General features: G+C 46.7%; 1 protein-coding gene across 15 annotated transcripts in view; it reads left to right on the top strand.

Moving 5' to 3' along the window:
- Nucleotides 1-25,052, top strand: part of ATXN7L1 (ataxin 7 like 1) — a 260,052-nt gene that overhangs the window by 182,623 nt on the left and 52,377 nt on the right. The window contains exons 1-2 of one of the 15 annotated variants that reach the window (XM_031454701.2): nt 11,084-11,302; nt 12,133-12,194. The exons of 5 other annotated variants lie outside the window; for them this stretch is intronic. In XM_031454701.2, the coding sequence (XP_031310561.2) occupies nt 12,191-12,194 (4 nt within the window). In that variant the 5' untranslated portion in view covers nt 11,084-11,302; nt 12,133-12,190. Of the gene's footprint in view, nt 1-10,714; nt 10,787-10,956; nt 11,052-11,083; nt 11,303-11,378; nt 12,195-19,142; nt 19,284-20,436; nt 20,469-25,052 lie in introns of those variants that run through there. 9 more of the 15 variants (XM_064487685.1, XM_064487682.1, XM_064487681.1 and 6 more) reach the window with 9 other exon arrangements.

The following is a 25,052-nucleotide window of genomic DNA, read 5'->3' as shown; positions in this document are numbered from 1 at the left end:
CAAAGGAATAGTAGCTTCATGGCAATGTTGACCGTTGCAGTCCTCCTGGGGCTATTGAGTGACTAGCCATTAAATCCAGGTGATTAGCGATGAGTCCTGTGCCCACAGCACCTCTACCCAGCACCCTGGTGGGGTTTGCTTCCTGGCTGGTTTTAGAGCCTCTCCCTCTTTGTTGTTGATTGAGATGCCCTTGAAGGTTACTTTGAGGGACTGGGAAGTAAGTAAGTCCCATTTGTAGGATGTGATCACACTAGTGTTGGTGGCAGTGACAGAGTGGTGGTTGTGCTACCGTGGCTCCATGAAGACCAGGCAAGGGAGGAGAGCTAGTCGGTATGTGGAAGCTTCAAACCCTGCGAGCTGGCCAGAATCGGTGACCTTCCTGGTCCCTCTGTTACCTATACCCCGTAGGCTGGGAAGAGGAGGATGAGTGCAGCTGGAGTTCAGAGCCGGTGCCTTGGCTTTTCGCCACCCGCTGCTCATCCATTTTGCACCATTTTGAGCTCTGCTCAAGCTCCAATCTGTTGGTCCTGTGAGGCCAGCTCCCTTGCTGCCCTGACTTCTTCATTCAAGGAACCCAGTCATCCTCCTCTCAGGACCTCCGCTTTCTCCCACAGACAGATCTTGGTTGGGGTATCCCTTGGCCTCAGGTGCTCTCCCTGACTCCCTGGGCCTAGCCCCCAATCCCCCCTGGTTTGGGTGGCCTCTTTAAGATTCTCCTGCTGCAAAATGAGTCAAAGCAGGAATCCCAGTACTCACAACTCTCACCCCTAGAATTGTTTGGAAATGTGCATTTTGAGGCTGTTTCAGCATTGATTGGATCAGAAGCACTAAACCCTCTGCAATGCATGGGATGGTTCCACTCAGGGAAGAATTACCCCACCAAAAATACCACGTGCATCCCTGCTGATAAACACTGATAAGAACTCAGAAATGCCTAAATATTTGCAATTGTACAGTAGCATCAGAACAACCACACTGCAGATTTCTTGGGTTGTTCCCAAGAGTTCAGTGGGAGGAAATCACTAAATTATTTTTATCTACACAGTGTGGTTAGAAAGCATGACATTCTGAAGGGTCAGACTATGCTGGGAATTGCTTATTTCATTAGGCCGAAGTCCCACGGTTGGCTCAAGCTGGGGCCCTGCTCGGGTCACGTGTTGATCCGTATCTGGGACCTGCTAACTTCTGGCTTCAGTGAGCACCCGGAGTCGGTGAGATCTCAGTGAGCTGCCAGCACAGGCTGTCATGTGGGTGCTATCGGACCACCCCAAGGCCCCGAGGAGAGGCCATGGCTGGCCCAGTGTCAGGGAGTGGGACCTGGCTGCACTGGGGAAATCTCTCCAGAAGTTTTTTTCCTATAACAGGCAAAGGAGCAGAATGCTCAGAATTAAACAGTCTGTTGCCTCTCATGAAAACCCACTATCAGGAAAAAAAAAAACCCACTATCATTCCCTTAGGCTTAAAAAATTATTTTTGAGCTCACTGGCTAAGGCAAGTAATTAAGGGTAGCTAGCCCTCAGACCGCTGGAAATTGCTGGCCCCGCTGATAGCTGCGTTTTCTCATGCTTTACTGTAGGTTGGCTAATTATTTCCTGATTTATCCATTCATTATCTGACACGCTTTGAGTGCCTGCTGTGCACCAGTACTAAGTCAAGGTCCCTGACTTCGGCTTTTTCTGGCACAGTGGAAGAGGGAGGCAGGTCCTTCAGAGGTTACAGAGCCACGTGCAGGTGCTAAGGTATGGGCAATGTGCCCTGGGAGCACTGAGCAGGGACTCACATGAGACCTGGCAGAGGTGCAGGGTGACCGGGGGTGCCTAGGGATCTCAGACGTGGTCATGTTTGAAATGGGTCTTAAAAAATAATGACGAGTTAGCCAAGGTGAAGAACGAAAGGGTGGACAAGCATTCCAGGGAGAGAACACTGTGCACCAAGTCACAGAGGCATGACACAAAGGCTCTCAGTCGTCCAGTGTGGCAGGGGAGGGGATCTGGGGAAGGGGAGCCAATGAGTCCGGCACCTGGGCCCCTAGAGACCAGGAGAGCAGCGACAGGTTCCTAGGGACTGATTCTCCCGCAGCTCAAAGACACGAGAGGCCATTAGACATCCCTCAGTGCCACATGTCAATCAAAATAATTAAAAGCAGAAGAACTGAAAATCTGGTTCATGTGTTCCAACATCCATTCAGCTTCCCCCACCCCCACAAAAAAACTTTTGATAAAAAAAGATGAAGTGCCAAAAAGATGTGTGTTCAATAGCGTGACATCAAGTAAGTAGGGTAAAACAGGAAAAGAAAGACAGAAGAAAAAAACCCCCACAATTCCTGCAAAACCGAGTGATGACTGACTCTGGGTAGCAGCACATCCTTGGGCTCTGAGTCAGACAGACCTGAGTTCAGGTTCTGACTTTACTAATATAAGTTTTAACCTCTCTGGACTTTGATTTCCTCATCTGAACATGGGGATGATAATACCAATCTCATCACATTTCTATGAGAATTAAACAATGTAATCCCAGTGGTTTTTACTACCAGTTAATTTGTTGCTTTTTAAAGTACTGGCTTAGAATGCAGAGGGTATAGCTTAGTGGTAGAGTGCATTTCTAGCATACACAAGGCCCTGGGTTCAACCCCCAGTACCTTTGCTAAAAAAAAAAAAAAAAACCTAATTACCTCCCCCCAAAATAAAAATAATAATAAAAATTATCTTTAAAAAAATAAATACTGACTTAACACAGGGCAAGCAATAGAGTATGGTCTGTGAGGATCAGTTATGACTAGTGGAGTAAAGACCACAGATTACAGTTAAGGAAATAGACTCTAGAAATAACGGAATTCCTATTCACTTATTTATTCACCGGACAAAAATACTCATCACACATGGTCTATGGGCAGGCACTGCGTGAGGCTTGGAGACTAGAATACTGAACAAGACAGACCTGGTCTTTGCTTTCAGGAAGCTCATAACCTGGTGAAGCGGAATCAGTGCCGGAGGATCCCGTGCTGAAGTCTACCCATTTCAGCCTCCCCTAGGGGCATGTTTGTTGTGGACTGGCCTAAGCTGGTTTGGCCACACAGAACTCTTAGGTTCTTTTTTGGTAGAAAACAGTTGCCACTATAGAAGTTTGTAGAAGGTCGAGGTGGTGAGGCTTAGCTTCTCCCCCACAACCTCGCCACCAGGTGTTAATGAATGCGAGTGTTAGACTGAATTCTGCCGAACATTTATCAAGTTCATTCAACCTATTTGGTTGACTGGGTGAAGTCCCAGCCCACTCTCCATAGAGTTGTTCCAACCATACCTCAATAGGAAAGGTTCACTCAAGGCAGCTGCAGGAATATTCCAGAGACAGGGCTCTATTTCCCCAAATTAGCACCATGCTCTCATCAACCCTCCTAATGTGACGGCTGCACACAGGGCACCCCCAGGTACCCTGTTTATACAAGAGTGGGGATGTTGCTATAGGTTTTTCGCCAGGCTGCATACCTGGGATAACTTTAATTTCACCAATAAGGACCTATTTCTTTTTTGCTTTTTTTTTTTTTTATTGTAATGGCTGAAATACAGGATGGAGGTTGGGTGCAAATATAAGGACCTATTTCTTGCATTCATTATAAGTCACAGGTTTCACCAGTAAAAGCCCATTTTTTGGTGTTCAGAATTTTTATCCAAATACAGATAGCTAGAGGACTTAAAGCAGCCAGTATTGCAGTGTGACCCCCTCAGATTAATACCAGTTGCCCGATCTAGACTCTGTATTCATCATAGCATGTGAGCTGATCACCCCTGGAGGTAAAGCTTAGACTTACTGGTTCAGACACAATAAAACGTCAGCTACATTCAAGTCCTTTTTTTCCTCTTGTATTTATTTATTTACATACTCAAGTGCTTTAAAGTAAATTAGACATGTAACCACATTCCATTTCTCTCTCCTGTTCAAAAGGTATGATGCGGCGAGCAGCAAGGGAGAGGGCTAGATTACAAGTAAAGTGACCATAAATCCTGGTTTGCCTGGGAGAGTCACAATTTATACCTGATACCCTGGGGCCCATACATTTAGCACCCGTTTTTACTTTCAGAGATGTCCAGTTAGGGTAATAAAGCGCATGGTTACTCTGTTTATAGATATTGTGCCGCAGCACAGAACACAGAGAACGAGCCCAGGAAAACTGGGTTTGAATCCTGTCTCTACCAGTTCCCAGTAGGGTGGTCTTGGGCAAATTGCCTCCTCTTGATAAATCTTATTTTCCTCATTTGTGAACTGAGAATAATACATTTGCTCACCCTCCCTCCCTAGTCATTTTTGGGAGTGATATCCCTTGGATGTGAATACACTTTGCACAGAGAGCAGCACTAACACAAGTTAGGGATTATTCCTGTCCTTACACCCAACATCAGTTTATGCTTTGAACTGACTCTGGCTTGGAGGAAAACCAGCTTCAGAATCTAGACGGCATCAGCTCTTAACCTTGTCTTTCTGGAGAATGGAGAGGCCTGTAGCCTGCTTCTGGGAGGGGGGTAACTAGCAGAGGCCACCTGCTTGGGGATTTACATTTCCCTTTAATTCCATCAGAGAAGAGAACATGACCCTTAAAAATAAAACCATAAGCCCTTTCTTTGCCCTAAAATTCATTCATGTGAAAAATTTTCAGTAAAGATTCAACATGTCCTTCTTTATATAAGTAGAACTCTTTTAAAAGTTTGAGAAGACGTCGTAACTAGTGAGGGCTGAGTGTGACAGCTCAGCATGAGTGTGCTGCCTGGTGGAGGCATAGATGTAGCAAGTGTTCCCATGGGAACAGTCAAATACACAGGTGAGGATGCAGTGGGGGTGCCCCAAACAGAAGTACTGTTTTGCATAATAATGGAGAATTGTACTTCTTCAAAGTGAAAATTGATTTTTTTCCTTGTAAAAGTAATGCACTGTAAAAACTGCCAACATTTCAGGAAATAAAAGAAAGTAAATATTTCAGTGTAAAACTTTCCAATCTTTTTTCTATGTGTATGTGTTTGTCTATGTGTTGTACCTGTGTATTCATATGCATATATTTTATATTTAAAAAAATAAACATGGAATCCTCTTATAAACGTTGCCTTGAAATCTGCTTTTTTTTTCAACTACAATTCTTGTGGACACATTTCAGTAAATATGATCTACATTGTCATTTTTATAGCTTCCCAGCATTCCGTTGAGTAGATGTGCGAATGGTTTATTTAACCAGGGCCTGATTGCTTGTTATCTAAGTGTCTTTAGGGGCACAGTATCTACCCCCTTTGCTGTAATTTTTTTAAAATCAGTATACAATTTCTACCCCAACCGTCCCCACAACACACATGCATACACGACACACTTTTCAAAATTCCACCAGGAGAAGTTTCATATATGTGTTAGTTTTTCTTCTTTGCATTTAGGTGGGAAGACTCCTGAGAGTTGAGGTGTAGACGAAAAGGAGCTGTAATTACAGGGCAAAGGGCAGCTCGGGGTGGAGAGTGAGATACTGCGCTGTTACGAACTGCCTGAAGTAGGCTCAGTTACTTTAGGTAATACTTCCTCGTACACTGGAGCCCAGAGCTGGTCATTCACGAAGCTACATTGCTGCCAGAAGCCACAGTGTCATTCAAGAGCCCTTCCAGCCTGAGGCCCAGTCATCGGAATACTCCTTTCAAAGAAGAAACACTCGCGGTTTACATGTGGTACGTCTAGTAACACCCCAGTGTCACAAACTGTGCCAGCAGCTCTGAGCACAGAAGAACACCCAGCCCCTCAGGGCATCCACGGGGCACCCTTTGGGGTTTGATGGAGCAGCACTTTACCCGTAGTTTAGACGTAAGAACTGGCCAGCTGGATGGTCCAATTTCCAGGTTTGGCTAATTGGAACTCTGAGGAGGACTATGGAGGCAGGTCATTGACGCAAGGGAAAAAGTAAAAGGCAGAAAGTGGGGACACTGAGGGCCTTTTATAGTCCTGCACACTTTCTCAGTGTCTGTACACCACTTATGATGGGGGGCAGTTTAGTGAGCCCTGACCAACACTTTCAATAATGGAATAGAAAATATCTGAGTGTTTGTCACTTAGTAAAGGCTAATCTTACCCTTTGGAATTTTTGTCTCATACATATGTGCATACTAGGTTGTAGCCAGATAAAATTCATTTCTTAAGGTGGATCAGGGTCAAAAAGTTTGAAATACAGTATGCCCTGAGCTCATCACCATTTTGCAGCAAAGTATAGAAATGAATGCCCTTAACAGTGATCTTGAGTTATCAAAAAAAAAAAAGGGATCAAATAATGTTCAAAGTATACCATGTAAGAGGGCAAAGTACAGTGGAATGAAGGTCTTTGGAAAGATTCCCATTACAAAGTGGCTACAGATTTTTTGAAGATTTACTATTTTTAATTTTAAGTAGAAAGCCTTTTTGCCTTCTCCCTAACTTGAACCACAATACAACTTTTAAAAATACCAAATTTGACTGGGGGAAAAAAAGGAAACCTGAAAAGAATAATAAAATAAAATATTGTACTTTTTCAAAATTAATCAAAACATGAAATTTCATGCATACTTAACACAGAGATTCACTTTCCAGGTGCATCTAATAGGGTCCGCATCTATCTTTGTGGTTCACACTAACTGAAACTTCATTTAGTCATTCAGAACCTGTGTTTAAAACCCACACCAAGGCTTCCATACCCTGGCGAGGCGTTGGCTTACAAAGATAAGTGAGACTCGGCCCTCAAGGAACACTAGGTCCAGTGGTCCAGGTTGCAGTCAACCCACGTTTACTGACTTGTACTATAAAGTCTTGTTTTGAATTGTGGTGCAGTATCAGCTGAGGCTGGTTGAAATTGGCTCTCTCCTGAAAAATCTAGGGTATGTGGCCCCAGGTGTGCAAAACTGTCCCCGTTGCTTTGGTCATTAGTACACATTACAAAGGATTAGGCTAAAAGCCAGTTCCAGGTACGATCGGGCAGGCTGGCCCAGTCTCTGTGAAGCTGGGTAACAGGGCAAAAGGGAAGGGTGTGCAGGCGAGCTGCACGTCTTGACCCGAAAGTCTGCAGAGGCGATGTCAGGAGAAAGTCAAGTCTGCAGCCCGTGGTAGTCACAGCTCCTGCTGGGCTCACCCGGCCTCTCTGTCTCCTGACAGCTCAAGCCTCCATCCTTTTTTTTGACCAGCTCTGCACATATCCAGGCCACGTTTTAAAGACCTCACTGGGTCCTGACCAGCTTCCTTCTCTGTATATGTACTCTGATGCAGCAATGTACCCTTTCGCTGGAGGGGCGTCTAAAAGCCCCAAGCGTGGACAGAGAACCTCAGTTTTGTCTCCATCACTGCTGTCATCCTTCGGGCTGGAGGGACTGTGCCTTCCTAAAATCACCATATCCGTGAGCAAAGCACTGTTTTTGTCTGGTCTATGGTAGAACGAGCTTTGTTAAGCACGCCAGTACCAGCTACAACAAATTAATGCTAATGACCCTTATTCCTCGATTAGCCCACTTTCACTAATTTTACTAGTGGCCACGCCTCTCAGATTTTCAGAAGTTCTGATTTTAAATAGCCACTCCTGTCTTCCCTAAATATGCCACTGCTTGTCAAATCATGTGTCCTACTTTTTGGGTTTGAAAAAAAAATGGTCTCTGTGCTCAGAGGAGTCATAAGATACATGGAAATATTCTTCTCACTTTGTGTCTTGTAAGCAAACGAGTTTTCCTGCTGAGACTGCTCTGATTTACCCAGGCCCATATTCTTTTCAGGCAGCATGGATGCAAATGTCCTCTGGTTACCAAAACAACCTCAGTTAAACAGTGGGAGGCACCACCTGTGCATCTCAACCAATCACAGAGCTCCTCCAGTCAACAGCAGCACGCAGATTTGATGCATCCTCACGACCTAGGCTGCTTTAGTGACATTCAACGTGATGTCCACCTTGGCACCCAGCCTTTCTGTCTTTTGGTCCTATGTTTTATTCTATTTTGTTTTCAGGGAGAAAGCAGGGGGAGAGATAGATTCATAAGGCAGTGGCGGTGGCGGCAAAACACTCTAGAACCTTCTATCCAGCACCTCCAGATCTCTCCCCTCCTGCAGCCCACATTCAGCATCTCTGGTCAAGCCCCTGAGTGCCTGAGTTCCTGACGAACGTCCCCCTTCACTGCTGCCAACCTTTGACTGCACTAACTCACTACCATGTCCCCTCAGAGGAAATGCCCCCAACCGACAATGAACCTGCTCACGTGTATCACATAATAGTAATATCGCCCCCTATCAAGCTGGGAGTGTGTCCACTTGGCACAGACAGGGAACTTAACAGAGGGGCCCTTCATTTAGTCATTTATTTTCCTCCGCCTCTGCTGCAAAAGAACCCAGTGAAAGCATAACCTTGAAACACACGAAGAAAAGATGCAGCCAGATCCTTTCTACATGTGAGACAGCACACCTTGGAGTTGCCGGCTACAAGGCGCACAGCTTGGCAGGCCTGCTGGGACATCCGCTCTGGCGGCTGCTTAGTCTGGGATTAGGTAAGGAGCCAGAGATTAGCACGTGGGTGAACTAATCAAATCAAAGCAGGACAGGGTACAAACTTGGTGGAGGTGGTTGCTTTGCATTGAAATAGTAGCTCTTGAGTGCAGATGTCCAGAGATCTCCCCAGAGTGTGGAGAGGAGCCCTCCATGTTAGGGAGCTGTAATCTGTGAACTGAAAAACCACAAAGACTTGGAGTTTTGAGAAAATCAAGGGAAATTTCCTGGTCAAGGTGGTGGAGTGGTAGGACCATGAGTTTGCCTCTTCTCATGATCACAACAAAACCATAACTGACTGCTTTAAACAACCATCAGAAAAAAAGACTGGAACCTAGCAAAAAAAGATCATCTTCAACTGGAAACATAAAGAAGGAACCACAGTGGGACTGTAGGAGGGGCATGCTTGTGATATAATTGGGCTCCATACCACCCCAGGTGGGCAACCCACAAGCTGAAGAATAATTAAGTCTCGGGGTGCTCCCACAGGAGTGGGAGTTCTGAGCCCCACGTCAGGCTCCCAGCCCGGGGTTCTGGCCTTGAGAGGAGGAGACCCCAGGACGTCTGGGTTTGAAGGCCAGTGGGGCTTAACTCCAGGAGCCCCACAGGACTGGGGGAAACAGAGACTTCACTCTCTTGGGAAGCGTACACAGAGGAAATCAAGAGAGATGATGTGCCTTTATAATAAAACTACTTTTCTGGACTTTTTCAGTTCTATCATTATGTGTTTTGGAAACGTGATAGAGGCAAGGAAGGAAGGACTAGGTTAGGAGGTAGGGGACCTGATGCTGTGTGTGATTGATTTGCAGTGTTGCCTTGAATGTGATTTGTAGCCTCTCCAAAATCTCAGTTTACTTGTCTGTAAAAATGAGAATAATAAAGTCTGCTACTTTTAAAATGCTTTGCAGATAATAAAGCAGCACAAGAAGTGTTCGTGGGGCAGAGACCAAGTCTTCTCTGGGCCTCAGTTTTCCTCCTTTAAATCCTTTAAATGGGGATAGTCATACCAGCCCTCCCCTATCTCCTAGGATGTTTCTGAGAATCAAATAACATAATATGTGTGGAGGGGATATATAAACCATGGAGTTCTCAGCAAGAGGTCTGACTCACCAAAGTTCTCGGGTCACTTTAAGAAGTCATTTGCCAATCCAGGGGCTGAGGCTTCTGTGAGCCTCATTTTGCTGACCTGAACCTTCTCTCCAGCACATCCCTTCCCTCCTTCTCTCCCGTTCCCCAGCCTCTTCCTGCCTTTTGCTTTCCTTTGTCTGGGATGCTCCAAACTGCCTTTGCTCTGCTTTCTTGACCCATCAGGGAAGTGCTGCGTTTCACTCTAGGGCGGCTCCACCTCAGATCCCATTGAAACCGTCTCTATACATAGTTTGTAAGAAAATGTGGGTTCCTTCCGGAGGAAAGGGGCAACTGCTGTGTGGATTTATATGCACCACCATTGCACTGGTGACCCCTGGAACCAGAGGGGTGACATTTACTGTCCAGGATAAACACAAACCTGGCCCACAGTCACAATAGCTTTTATAAACAACCTGTTTCTATCTGCTCATTCCTTTCTCCTAAACCTCTGGTGTGGGGAAGGGGCAACATTTTATTCTTCAAATCAGAGACAGATGATAGATAGGGTGTGAGTCAATTGTCTTGGTCCTAAAATAAGATAATTTGATGCATTCTGGGAAAGATATGAAAAACCTTGTTAAATAAGCAATTTAAGCATTCCTTTTTATTTTATTTTGCCAAATGCAAGTACTTTATTCACTGCCACCTGTCAGAAGGCACAGCCTCCAGTCCGGATGAGGGAGAAAGTTTGGCCCCAGTAGCCCTAACCTCAAAGGAAAGAGGGAAACCGTCCTCAATACCAGGTCAGAAGCAGCCCAGGGGCACTGGCCCCTCCATTTGCTTTCTATGTGGCTCAGTGGCCTCACTGCATGGAGCAGGGAACTTTGAAGTCCCTTTCCTGTGTCTCGAAAACTCCATTCAGCACGCCCCTTTTTTTCCCCTATGGGATTTACCAAAGTTCAAATTCCAATGCTCCTGCAGTCACCCTAGATGTGTACCAAGGCCTTAGAGGTTACAAAATCTCTTAAGTCAATCTCTAAGTAAAAGATGCTTCAAGGAAGCACCCAGTTCCTTCTGCTAATAACCGCAGTTTGTCATGTGACACCTGCCCCTCCCCCACTCACCCATTCTCTCCGAAAACCCCCCACCCACCCCACCAGTAAACTAGGTTGACGTCTGTCCTTTATCGGCCAACATCTACATTTCCTTCGAGGTGGTAATCTTCTGCTTTTGTTATTTAATTTCGGTTGTCTTCTTAATTGTTACCCAATTGCTCTGGGGCTTGCATAAACAGTTAACAAAAACACTGCGCACGAGGCAGCCGTTTCGCTTTCTGGGCTTGTTGTTCTTGGCACTGGGTCAGTTCTGTGAACTTCTGGTGTCCAACTGGTAGGACCTGAAACTCTGTGTTTAACAAGTGCCTGTAGTCAAAACAGTTGGCGTGTGCAAGCTCGGATAGCTGGTACTGACTGCAGCTGGTCAGTCGTCGGTCTCGGATTGTGCAGAACCCTGAACCCCAATCACGGTGCTCTGTTTGGGGGTTGGGCTTCTGTTGTTGTTTAGTTTGGAGGGGATGGCTCTCTCTCTCTCTGTCTCTCTCTCTTTTTTTTTTTTTTTTTTTCTTTTCTGTGATGGCATCCGTGCTAATATGGATCGCTTCAGGTTCCAAAAGTACAACGTGTTTACAGTCGTCGTAGAATCAGATTAAGTTGGCAGCCCGAGTCTCTCTGTAAGTGGTTTTAGTTTACATTTCTTCTTCTAGCAGGATGTTTTGCATAAATTTTGCTGATCCTGGGTTATTTATAGACTTTTCTGAAGAAACCGGGATGCCTGAGAGTTTTCTAACTATGGAAAGTGAAATCCGTTTCTGCAGTTAGAGAAACCGCCGGGCATGTGCAGCGGAGGGTTATTTTAACTCTTGAAAATTAATTTCTCCGCGAGGTCATTTGATAACATTCCCGAGCATACTCTGCAGCTGCCGACATCAGATGGCATAATCATCGTCTTAGGACGTGTTGTTTACTTTTGGTTGCTTACAAACGCAATAAAATGAAAGTAGTGATGCCATTTCCTCCGGGACGCTCCAGGGGAGTGGATGCAGTGACTGGGTATTGTTTCAAACGTCCGAAAGTGGTTCGTGGTGGTTGTTTTGTCCAACCCCCGGGAGCAGTGCAGCCGGCCCAGAAGCCGGTCGGCGGGACTCTCCGAGAGCCTGGGGGAGGGGCAGAGGTCGGCCAGCCGCAGGAAAGTTAGTGGGGTTTCAAGTTTGTCCTCACCTACATGATACTGATACACAGGGGCTTATAGTATTTTTTAAAAAATAATATTCAACTACAAGATGGCCTGTCGGCTAATGCATCATCTGTTTGATTTTTCTGGCCTTGTCGGGAGCATCTTTGGGGAACCTGTAAGTGTTTGAATGAGAACTAAATCTGGGCACGTTGGAAATCACTAAGCCAGCATTAGCACTCTATGAAAGGGTTTTCCATAATATTTACTAGAACGGTTGGCTAAAAATTGCTCTGCTTCACCCGCTGAATGGCTGTGTAATTAAATCAGCCCTGGAGAGCCTACCTTGAGCACCTCCCATCTCGGTGTCTGCGCGGATGAAATTTGCATGGGTAAGTAGCACGTTCATCAGCGTAATGAGTGTGGAGTCCCAGTCTAATGGTCTAGGAGAACGTCGCAAATGAGACACTTCATTGTGCCTCGGGTTAAATATTTTAAACCAAACAAATCGAAAAAGAGGGAGAAAACCTCATCTAGGCCTTGGGAAAGGCTTTCTGAGCAGGGAGTCTGCCCTGATCCAGGGTGGTGAGTCCCTCAGGGACAGGTCCAAACCTCCCCCGACTCCAAGCATCACCCACTCATGTGCGAATGAAAATGGACGGTTGAAATGGAAATTTCCAAGCTAGTAAATGTGGGAAGTGGGGGTATAGGTCAGTGATAGAGCGCCTGCTTAGCATGCATGAGTTCCTGGGTTCAATCCCCGGTACCTCCATTAAAAAAAAAAAAAAAAAAAGACTGTAGTTAAGTGTGACCCAGGCCAAGGGGTGACATAATTCTCACCATGGAGTGCTGTCATGAGCAGATTTCTTTTTCTCGTTTCTCTCATCTATATGAAAACAAGGTTTTTTGCTGTTTTGTTTTGTTCTGTTTTTTGGTACCCTCTAATCTTGCGGAGAATAACGGTGAGGCTTGCTTTCGGTCTTTACGGTTTAGAGCGTGTCCTGTGCTTTTTCATGGCAGCCCCACTGAACTGGGGAGGGACGAGCCGAGCCCTCTGGTCCTAGCATAAATTCAGGACAGGGGCCTGGCCTGCACAGTGGGGCTGGGGAGCTAGAACTCGGGCCGCCCTGCACATTATCGGACCACCACCTCCTTATTGCCCCATTCAAACTGGGTGAACTGGCTGCAGCGCAGAGGTTAAGACAGTCTTTGCTCTGATTTGTTTCCAATCTGCCCCCACAAATGGGGGCCCTGTTACCCTCCCCTTGTCCTCCTGGCAATTAGGCTGGGATGGGATGGAGACTCACCTTTTGAAGGCCTCAGGCAGAAAGTGTGTGCTGATTTGTGTGCCTCCAGCTACAGTGATTATGGGGGCCCCCATCCCACAGTGTAGATAACCTCGTGGCCGGAGTGAATGAAGAGCCTTGAAGGGAAACCACAGACCTAGGTGTTGGAATGGTAGAGGGACGGCGGTGAATACTGAGTGGTTTTCCAGTCCTCCTCACCCTTAGGCTTTTGCATTTGAATCGGCCAAACCCTCCCACCCTTCCATCTTTGGGAAAGCCTAGTTGCTTCGCAGCAGTTCAGCGTGCTGAGCTGACAGACCTGCCTTCTGGCAGCTTTAGTGCGTCTGTAGGTTCTTCCTTGGCCTGACAGGCAGGTTTCTGCCAGTGGAAATGGTATCTTGGAGAGATTTATAACAGTAATAATCATAATGCTGCTCTTTTATGTTTGCATAGCCTGACTCAACTTTTAAACCTCTTTTACATGCCTGATCTCATTGACTCCTCTCTATAGCCCTGGAAGGACAGATACTGTTAACCTCAGAGCATAGAAATTCTAGGAACTAGCTGGGATTCTGACTTCAGCTCTCGGATACTGGTGCTCTTGGTAGTGATTTCAGCTACTTAACGTCTGTATTTGGTTGCCAATAAGGAGGGTAGTTTGGGGATTGGAAAACCAGGTTTTTTTCTATTATTGTATTTCTTGTCAGTTATGAAGGCACATTTGGTTGCTCACTATGTGTAAGGCACTGCTGAGAGCTGTACACTTAGTCCTTCAACCACTGGTAGGAGGGCTGTTGTTAGTCATGCATGGGATCCTTACCAGTGAAGATGGAGAAGTGTGGACCAAGTGACACACCGCCCTGAGTGGCAGTTGCCTGACTGGAGTCGCGCCTCAAGAGTGCTGTTCACAGGTCCCTGTCACACTGAGGGATGTATGGAGTTTCATGCTTGGCCTTGTCTTCTTCCACGTTCTGAATGAGGATTTGAAAGAAGAATGGCGCTAGTGCCAGTTTCCCAAGGTAGATTTAGAAGGGAGCATAGTTACATTAATGAGTCAGGGTCCAGAAAAATCTCAACAGGCCGGAGCAGTGGACTGACTCCGGCAAGATGACATTTTTAAAGGATCCCTGTGGCTAAGCAGCTTGGCAGCAAAGCGTGTGAAATAAGACTTAGGGGTGATGCAGCTCTCAGAAAAAAAAACTCCAGCTTGGCTCTCTCTGCATTAATAGGAGAATAATATGCAGAACGCAGCTGGGAGCCGCTCAGACCCCACCTGTAGTGTTCTTCCTGCTGAGTGCCACTGTTTAGGAAGGACAGTCGGTGCCAAAGGGGCCCCAGAGATGAGGAAATAGTGAAAATGACGTTTCATGAGGAATGGTTTTAAAACATGTCTGGGAGTATTTAGCCTAGAGAAAGAGATTTCGGGGATCCAACATTTGGCAAGGTGTCCCGTGGAAGGGGAATTGGACTGGTTCAAGGTGACCCCCACAGGGCAGGAATGGGATGGACACGCAGGCATCACAAGTCATCTTCACTCTCCAGGGGTCGTGCTGTCTAGCCTGGTGTGCACTTGGAGAGGACACCCATGCCCGTGGGGAAGCCTGGCTGGGCAGCCCCTTGGCTGCAGAGCTGAGGAGGTGATGACAGCCCCAGAAGGGGCCAGCAGGGGGTAGCAGAGAATGGTTACCTGTGGGGTTTCTTCTTGCTTTTGGGGAGTCTGTGATTATGTCCCAACTTCAGGGTTTAAGACCTGAGTCCCCTTGGTGGAAATGATGGCTGTATCAGGGTAGAGGGGGCTGGCAGAGATGAGGGTGATGTGCCTCAGTGTCCCATTTGTAAATGGCTAGTGCAGCCCACGTGCCTGGATGTGGGTGTAATATTGTTTAAGACTAATCACCACTTCATTGTGGACCCGAATTAACCATGTTTAGGAACTGCTGTCTTGGAGTGCTGCCTTAGGAACTATCTCCTGTTAGCCATCCTAGTTACCTCAACTTAAAAATTACTTTCTTTAAGGGATTCCAAGAAGGGTTTTGACGGTAACTCTCAGTTATTCTGAAACCGATCGTGCTGTTTGTGGATTGTCTTGGCCCTTAACTTGCTGCAGAGTTTTTCTGGGGGGGTGGTTGTTGAGGTAGAATTCAAACAACATAAAATTAACCATTTTGAAGTGAACAATTCGGTGACATTGAGTACATTCACAGTGTTGTGCAACCACCTCCTTTATCTGGTTCGAAATGTTGCGTCACTCAAAATAGAACCTCATACCCATGAGGCTGTTTCCCCTCCCCCCTCCCCTCGGTCACTGGCAACCACCAGTCTGCTTTCTGACTCTATGGATTTGCCTATTCTGGACATTTCATATAAATAGAAGCATGCAGTATGTGACCCTTTGTGTCTGGCTTCTTTCATTTGCATGGTGTCTTCTGATTCGTCCATGTTGTAGTGTGTATCAGTACCTCATTCCTTTTTATGACTGAATAATACTCTGTGGTTATGTATATACCATGATTTGTACATTCATCCATTGATAGACATTTGGGTTGTTTCCGCCTTTTGGCTATTGCTAATAGTGCTGTTTTGAACATGCCTTTACAGGGATTTGTTTGCGTACCAGTTTTCAGTTCTTCTGGGTGTATAGTCTAGGAGTAGAATTACTGGATCTTATAGTGATTCCATGTTTAATTTTTGGAGGAACCACCATACTGTTTTCCATAGAGGCTGCACCATTTGAGGTTCCCACAGACTGTGCCCACAGGTTCCAGTTTCTCCACATCCTCACCAACCTTGTTATTTTCCGTTTTGGGGTTTTTTTGGTTGTTGTTTTTTTATATATATAGCCACTCTAGTACTTGTGAAGTGGTATCTCATTGTGGTTTTGATTTGCATTTCCCTGATGACTAATGATGTTGATCATTTTTTCATGTGATTATTGGCCATATGTATATCTTCTCTGGAAAATGTCTATTCAGGTCCTTTGCCCATTTTTTAATTGGATTGCGCCTGCCTGTTTTTGTGTTCAGAATTAATATTCTTGAGGAGAAGGTACAGCTCAATGGTAGAGTGAGTGCTTAGCAAGCACAAGGTCCTGGGTTCAATCCTCAGTACCTCCATTAAAAAAATAATAATAAATAAATAAACCTAATTACCCCTCCCCAAAAATAAACTAAACAGAATTAAGGTTCTCAATTTGCTGTTCCTCAGATGCCTGAGCAGTATAAATATTGCATCTTACTTTCTTAAGTCATATGTTTGCTGAGAATCTAGGCCACCTACGTATTTCCTGGCACCTGAGGTGGGAGCAAGAACAGGGTGAAAAAGGCAGGGACAGTACTCCAGAAAGACCAGAGGGCTCCGGGAGAGCTGGTCCACAAAAGTTGTTAACATCTCTGTTCTCCGGGTCATCCTAGAACTCTCAGCAAACAGTTACTGGGAAAGTTACTCACAGATATCTCTGGAAAGACTCAGGCTCCCAGGCCACGGAGCCTGCCCTTTCATCTGTGTTTCTTCTGAGTATTGCAACATCCAACAGGCCTCCTCTTGACAGTCCCCTGAGTCGGGGAAGTGTGCCCATGAGCCCTTGACCTGCTAGCCTGAAGTCTGGAGGACGTGGCTCACAGCCTTACCTTTGGGAGCAGACTGTCTCTAGCCCCCGAAAGTGGAGCTGGAATAGGTGGGTGGTCGGCTCACAGCCCCTCATTCCTACTGGCTCCATTCCAAAGACATGGAATTGGAGAAACCAGTTCTGCTTTGGCAAGCAGCACGGCCCCCTCCCAGCTAGAAACTGATTCTCCAGTATTCAGAGAAGAAACTCTGTATAAGAGGGGGAAAGGAAGCCCAAAGTCAGAGACCCCAAATCGTGTTCTCCTGAATAATTCTCCCATGGGAGACTCCCTCTCTCTGGCTTTGGTTACATGGTCAAGCAGAAGGGATGGTCCCAACTTGAGACGGCCTTATAAAGGCCAATAAGCACTGCCTAGCGTACGTGGCACGGTCTGGGATGCTGCCATCTTCCCACAGTCTCACATTCTCTGGTAGGGGCATACTTCTGAGTCTGGGAAAGCTTTTGTCTCTTAGAGGTTTCTTTTTATTTTTCCTTATTAAAAGGTGTATACTCTTCTACCAGGGTTACCTTAAGATTTATCAGGTAATAAGCAGTTTTACAAAGAAACATTGCTTGTGGTGGGGGAGGTGGAGGGGATGTAAAAGCTCAATGGCAGTGCACATGCTTAGCATGCACAAGCTGCTGGGTTCTATCCCCAGTAATGTCACACACCAAAAAAAAAAAAAACAAACACAGAAAATTTTAAAAATTGAAGTACAATGTGTCAATTTCTGGTGTACAACACAATGTTTCAGTCATACATATACATACGTATATTTATATATTTGTTTTCATATTCTTTTTCATTATGGATTACTACAAGATAATTGAATATAATCCCCTGTGCTATACAGAAAAAAATTGTTTTTAATCTATTTTATATATAGTAGTTAATATTTGCAAATCTCAAAGTCCCAGTTTATCCCTTCCCACCCCCTTCCCCCAACTGGTAACGATAAATTTGTTTACTAGGTCTGTGAGTTTGTTTGAGTTTTGTAGATAAGTTCATTAGTGTCTTCTTTTTTCTTTTTTTAGATTCCACATATGAGTGATATCATATGGTATTTTTCTTTCTCTTTCTGGCTTATTTCACTTAGAATGATGATCTCCAGGTCCATCCATGGTGCAAATGGCATTTTTTTTATGGCTAAGTAGTATTTCATTGTATAAATATATCACAGCTTCTTTATCCAGTCCTCTGTCGATGGACATTTAGTTTGTTTCCATGTCTTGGCTATTGTATAGAGTGCTGCTGTGAACATTGGGGTGCATGTATCTTTTCAAATTAGAATTCCCTCTGGATATATGCCCAGGAGTAGGATTGCTGGATCATATGGTAAGTCTATTTTTAGTTTTTTGAGGAATCTCCAAACTGTTTCCATAGTGGCTGCACCAAACTGCATTCCCACCAGCAGTGTAGGAGGGTCCTCTTTTCTCCACAGCCTCTCCAGCATTTATCATTTGTGGACTTTTGAATGGTGGCCATTCTGACTGGTGTGAAATGATACCTCATTGTAGTTTTAATTTGCATTTCTCTGATAATTAGCAATATTGAACACTTTTTCATGTGCCTATTGGCCTTTAAAAACAAAGAAATGTTGCATGAAACACAGGAAAGATCCTAGTAGATGATAAAAATACCTGAAACACACTTTACCGCTGTTTTGTTTTTTTGTTTTGGGTTTTTTTTTTTTTTGAGATGGAGGTGAAATTCAGATAACAAATTAATCATTTTAAAGCAAATGAACTGTAATTTAGTGGCACTGAGTTGATTCACAATGTTGTGTAAGCTTCGCCTCTACCTAGTTCTAGAACACTTTCATCACCCCCAAAGGAGACCCTGTACCCCTAAAGGAGTCCCTCCTCATTCTCTTCTTCCCCTGATAACCACTGATCTGCTTTCTCTGTATGGATTTACCTATTATGGATATTTTGTATCAGTGGGAAAATACAACATGTGACTTTTGGGGACCCATTGTCTTTTTAGATATCCCCCTACCCCTCAGCCAAATCTACTGTCTCTTGCCAAGATCAGGGAATTGTCTGAATATTAAGAATGAGTGAAAACTCTCCATTAGAATTAGTAGTTAAAATGTCCCACAAAAGTATTTTTCAATCTTTATTATGACGTCTCTACTCTCTCCATAGCATACTGGTGGGATCTCAGTGGACTCTGCCCATCAGGACCGATAGGCCCTAAGTGAAGAGGGTGCAGAAAGGCCGGAGGCCCCTGCAGGCTGCCTGGGGACCAGGCCGAGTATGGCTGTGGGAAGGCCCCCGCCCTTCGAACATAGTGGCTGCTCAGATCCTCCTCTGAGGAGCCCACTGCCTGTGACCACACCTTGTGTGTGCCGTTCAGGAAAACCCAAGTTCATCTGCCAACTTCAGGATACAACCCTGGCTGTTCCGGGCTTTTCTTTCTGCCTTTCCCTAATCGCATCTGGGCGTGCTCTCTTAAAGGGGAAGTGGTGCGTTCTGACTGGCCAGGGCCCTCAGCCAGGAGCCAGGAAACGTCTTCCAGGAGTCGCACTGCCTAGCGTGTCACTGGCTCAGCCTCCTTATCCAAACGGCCAGGCTGTCTCCCGGGATGTGTAAGTGTGAGCGCAGGGCACGCTTGCCACACAGGATGGCGTGGGGCCGGGCCCGGGTCACGGAAGAGAGAGCCCGGCAGGCAGAGCGTGCTGTCAGCCCACGATCCATTTAGCAAGTCCGAGGTTTAGCACAGACGGTGCTCTGTGGGCTGTGGGTTAGCGCCGGCTCTGAGACAAGGCTGAGGCGTGGAGTGGGGAGAGTAGCTGCCTGAGAAAGAGGTCAGGAGTAGGAGGCTGGATTGGGGACCAGTCCATTTTGGACAGCCCTACTGGAGGCGCAAGCTTCAGGGCTGGGTAGGAGTGGAGTGGAAAATTTCAGAGCACACCTCTCCTGGCTCCAGGAAGCAGCTCCCCTGAACATTACCAGCTAGTCACCCCCACTTCTCTGCAGTTACGTGCAGCCCCAACCCCACTTGAGGCATCTGTCTGCTCACCAGTGATTTTTCATGGCCATTTTTATGTGCAAGTGGTGTTAAGAAATGTTTCGGGTCTCTTTTCACTCAAACTTGAAAAATTGCTGGAAACTGGTGACCTGGGCTTTTCCTTCTTTCCTTTTCATGGACGGTCCTCTGTCCAGTGTGTGCACACGGTGGGCGCTGAGTCCACGTTGGTGGCCAGCCTCCGGGCACGATTCAGGGTACACCTGGCCTGTCTTCTAGATAAGGTCTTATTTCCTGTGTGTCTGCGGAGAAATGCAGGGGACACGCTCACGCACGCTCACACACACAGCCACTTCCTAACTCAGTGCCACAAGTGAGTGGCTGATGGGGGCCACACAGACCCTTGCTATATTTTAGACTCCTTTCTGCCTTTGGTTTTTGTTTGTATGATGGTGATGGTTAAATCATGTAAGAAAAAAAGTTGTGTTTTCACTGAAATAATTCAGACCTCTTGCTCTTGAAAGAAGTTGAGCAAAGGGAACCCGGAGGGGGCCAGAACAAGCGGTGTCTCTGTGCGTGAACACTGGCAGGGCACAACCACACCCTACTTCAAGACAACTTCCTGTTTGCCACTGCCAACTGCCACTCCAAAGAGAACAGAAATGGTTCCGTTATTAGTAGCTGCTGTGGGACCACGACAGCCGGTGGGTGAGCGGTTCTGAGTGACGCTGCGAGCTTAGCATTGAGTTGAGACTTTGCATCTTCTCTTGTAGGAGACTGTGGCCTGCGCTCCTTGAAATTCGAGGTTGGTACAGATAGAAATCAAGCAGCCGTGGCTTCTCCTCCCTCAGCCTGTGTTCCTTTAAACAATGTGCTCCCATAGGACTCTTGTAAATGGGATAGTGTTAATTCGGGGACAGGAAGAAGGCAGAGAACTGCCCGCTTAGGAAGGCTACTCGTTGTATCTTTTTCCATCTACATTTTCACGTTTTAGGGGAACTCGTATGAAGTGCCGACTGTGAGTCTTACCAGTCCTCACAATGCTCATTTCTCCCACAGTGAACGTAGCGTGTGCCTATCAGGGCCAGACCCTGGGCTGAATGCCAGGGACGAGAGAGGGCACAAAACAGCTGCCCTCGGTGCGTCCAGTGACAAGATGCTTAGACCAGTAAACCAGCGATGACAACACGGGACGTGTGCTGGGGGGAGGGTGGGTGCCTCCACGTGCAGTAGGGGCCCCTGCCCACTTGACATCCTGTGATGTGGGTATCATTGCTCCCGTTGTATAGTAAGGAAGCTGGGGCTCAGAGGGTTAAGTCATCTGCCCAAGTCACAGAGCTAATGAGCGACAGAGCTGGGATTTGAGCCCAGATCTTTCTGATTCTGAAAACAGCAGTGTTTGGTCCCCATTTCCAGTGACTCCCAAGGCTGGTGCAGAGCAAGAGAATCGCCTCAAAACCTTTTTTTAAAATGCAGATTTGGGGGCCCTAGCTCTGCTCTGCAGTGCCGGGCCATCTCTGAGGTGTATAATGGCCTGAGCCCTTTCCCCACCTCACACATCCGGGTCCTCCCACCCTTCCCTGAGGCATGGACTGCGCATGCCTGTGACAGGGACCGGAGTTCTTTCTGTGCTTAGCCCAAGGTACCTGGGTGAAGGCCACTGACGTTGCCTCAGGACAGTCCCAGGAAGAGTTGGCCCAGCTGTTCAGGTATTTTAGTCAGGTATTTTAGTCACTGGGAATCCTGGTTCTTGTATCTTTCCACCAAAGACACCCCAGCTCTGTCCAGTGTCTGGCAGCCTGCCACCCCTGTCCCTTCGGGGCCCCTGGGGCGGGGGTAATGTCACCTGTGCCATCTTAAGGTAAATTCAACAGTTTGTCATAAGCTGGAAGCCACCAGTTTTCACCTAAGCTGTGGTAGAACTATGTTTGCGCTCGTGTGACTTAACAAAGTGCGTATGTTGGTGGTTGGGGTGGAGGTCACCCAGGTGGAGAAGTTAGTACCATGAAGATGGAATTCCTTGTCAACTCCTCCACTACCATACTGGCTCCGGACACATGGGAACAGCTGGGGCAATCAAAGGCGAGGCTGGCAGCTCTGTCCCAAGGGGCAGGTGGGCTGGTCTGGTGTCAGGTCCTCCAGGCGGCAGCCCACCTCCTGAGAGGACCCTGTTCTCTACTCTCAGGTTGACCAGGTGATGGCCAGCGGGGTCTGGAGGGTGTATCAGCTCCCTCAGGGAACCCTTGGGCAATGGCAGAGTCTGTCTTATCACCACCATTATATTTCCATGCCAAGGAAATGCTTTAACAAATGAGTGAATGAATGAATGAGGTGTGACTTGAACACATGCTTTTCTCTCCTTCCTCCCTTTGTATTTACACCTGTTTTCTCCCCTTCACCCTCTCTGGCTAAGGATGTGTTAGTGTGTTTGTTGTTGTTTGTTTGTTAATCTTCCTTTTTTTTTTGTATGGACTTAAAAAACATCTTTAACAAAAACAGAGCCATTTTATATCCTTTCCTTTTTTCCTCGTCTGTCTATATTATATATTCATGTATATATGAATATGTTACATATTTTCTGTTTTTATAAAGTATTGGTTAGTGTTTACCTATTATGGCTGATATTTTTAATTTTCTTGTAGATCTGAGCAGTCCTGTCTCACACACACATTTCCTGAGACTGAGATAACCCTCGTACCTGTCAGTTTCGGTTATTTTATTATAGATCAGGTTGATTGCGGTCGTTTTTACTATTGTAAACAGTGCTGCTAAGAATATTATCTTTAAACTTTTTGTGGAGGGGAGGGTGGCAAGGATATTTCCTGGAGGTCTATTTTCCAGACTAAAATTACCAGATTACCAGATCAAAGTCTGTGAATGCCTTTTTCTTCACGAGGTTGCTCTCCAGAGAAATGTCATCCCTTGAAAGTACCCCAGCAGTGTGTACATGTGTTTGTTTCCCCGGTAGTCTATAGTGCTGTGTTTTTTTTCTGTTTCGGCAAGGTTGTGTCTAGTGCACACATCCTTGGGGCTGATGGAAATATTTCAGGGCCCTGGAAAGTCCCTGGGACTCCCCAAATCCTACCCAGCGGTGGTTGATGCCAGAAATGTATACCTTAGTATAAATTACCAACCAAAGAGCAGGTCTGGGACGGGGGATGCTACTGACAGGGAGAGGTCAAAAGCATCCCAAGTTATCTAACCTCAGAGTTGTGTCCTGCACCAGCTCTGAAAATGGGCAACGCTTTGTCAAGAACCTTCGGAGAAGTTGTGTCGCTGAAGTGTAGAGGGAAGGGACCCTCGCAGAGAGGCATAATGGAAAGGCCATTGGCTCTGGGGACAGGCAGGTCTGGGCTCTCCTCCCAACGGCCAAGGTCGACGTGACCTTGGCCTTATTTCAAAATCTTGCTAAGCTTTCATTTCCCCATCTATAATGAGGAGCCTGACAGTATCCACTTTGGGGGTTGTTGGACTGATGACCTGAGCTGGTGCATGTAAAAGTAGCTTGCTCGGTGCCTAACACATAGTAGTCACCCAGGAAACGCTGCTTCTCTTCCTGACTGACTGAATGAATGAATGGTCACAGAGTGACCAGATGGCCGAAAAACCAACCCAGAGCCTAGGGGGAGTTTGAGAACTGAGCTGGCACGAGCAGGGTGGGCACTGGCCCACGCTGGCATTTGTCACATGCCCCAGACAGTGTGCATTGCCCGGCTGGGTGGGAGGTGAAGAGGAGTAAAGAAGACCTAGCACCAGCTAAGTGGCGACAGGCACCCATGCTTGAAGACACACCTCCCCAGCCACTCAGGACTGGACAGCTTTCAAAGAGTCACTCCAGCCCGAGGAGGGAGCGGGCTTCTGAGCAGCTCACAAGCACTCCTGGCACAGGAGCTGCTGGGCACGGTTCTGCCTGCCTTAGTCACTTGACTTTCCTGTGTCTTCATTTCCTCCCCTGCTGAGGAAGGCTGATTTAGTATCCCACCTCTAACCACCGTGGCACTATGTTTAGTGCCCTGCTACAGTTGCAGCAAATGAGACCACGAGCTCAGGAGCCAGCCCCTGCTCTCCGCTTTCTAGCCTTACGAGACTTGGGACAGGTTTTCCAAATGCAGCGGGCCTCAGTTTCCACAGCTGTAAACTGGGAGAATACCGGCCTCATTTTCTCAGCAAGTGGTCGCAAGGTACAGCTGGCATGGTTCCTGCATGGCTCCCCCAGCTGAGGTCTGTGCTCTGCCCATCGCCCTCTGGCTCCAGGTTACTTTTGGAAGGTCCCTTGGAGTTCAGGGTTGTCCTTTATGGAAAGCATCCTGACCGCAGCTACTAAAGCAGATAGAATCCATTGATAAAATAGAGCCCGGCTAATGATTTGCCAAGCACCTGCTTTCTGAGCTGGGGGCCGAAAGAGACTCAGCACTGTCGAATGAGCAAATCAGGAGCTGGCTTCACCCCAAGTGAGCTTACACAAGCGTGGCAGGCTGAGAGTGACTGAGGTGCACGTACTCTATTGGGGTGGAGATTGGTCCCTTAAACACCATATTGGAAAATTCCCAACAAGTTCTTTCTAAAACTGGTACAGGGAACCACATTGGGTGTTGGCAGCCATCTCAGCCATTCATGAGGCATCTGTGCTGAGGTTTTAAATGCAGGACATTGGTGCTGTGAGTTTAAAAATATCTCAGTGAACAAGCGTGGGGGGAGGGGAGGGTTCCGAATTTTTCCTGAAATGGAATTGCCTGAAAACCTGGTGGAGTTTTCCTGGTGGAGAACAAGGAGAGAGAATTGTGGAGACACCAGGGCTCCCCCCACAGCATCTGCCAGCCCCCTGCTCAGCTGCTCTCCGGGACTGTGCCCTGGAGTCACGCAGGGGTGGTTAGGGTGTATGTGGTGGAGCAGGTGGTCTTAGAACAGCCAGCGGCTGAGGCCGTGCTCTGGGCTTCCTGTGGGGGAAATGCAAAAAAGTAAAAGGATTTGGCTTTTCATTTCTCTGGTCCTGGGGTCCCCAACTTTTTGGAGTTGAGATCTCAGGCTGGCTGCTGACTGGTACCAAAAAGCTGGCAAATTAGGTATTTTTTTCCCCTCCCCTCCCTAGGGGAGTTGGGTGCCCTGCTGAAATGCTCATACTCAGTGGGGAAGGGAGGTACCCAGCAGTCTTCCTGGCTCTCCCTCTTGGCTGCAGCATCTTCTGGGATTTCAAGGAGGCAGAGCTCAGGGATAAGACCACAGGCTCTGTAGACATCCCAGATCTAATGTTTCCTAGCTCCATGAACTTGGGCAAGTTGTATCTCTGACCTCAGTTTCTTCACTTGTAGAATAGATATAATCATTGTACCTCTCTTAGGATGTTGTAAGAATTAAATACTATAAGGTAAATCAAGTGTTTAGTAGAGTA

The sequence above is a fragment of the Camelus dromedarius genome, chromosome 7 (genome assembly GCF_036321535.1).
Source record: "Camelus dromedarius isolate mCamDro1 chromosome 7, mCamDro1.pat, whole genome shotgun sequence".
In the NCBI taxonomy this organism is placed as follows: Eukaryota; Metazoa; Chordata; class Mammalia; order Artiodactyla; family Camelidae; genus Camelus; species Camelus dromedarius.
This window is presented reverse-complemented; position numbering and strand designations above follow the sequence as displayed.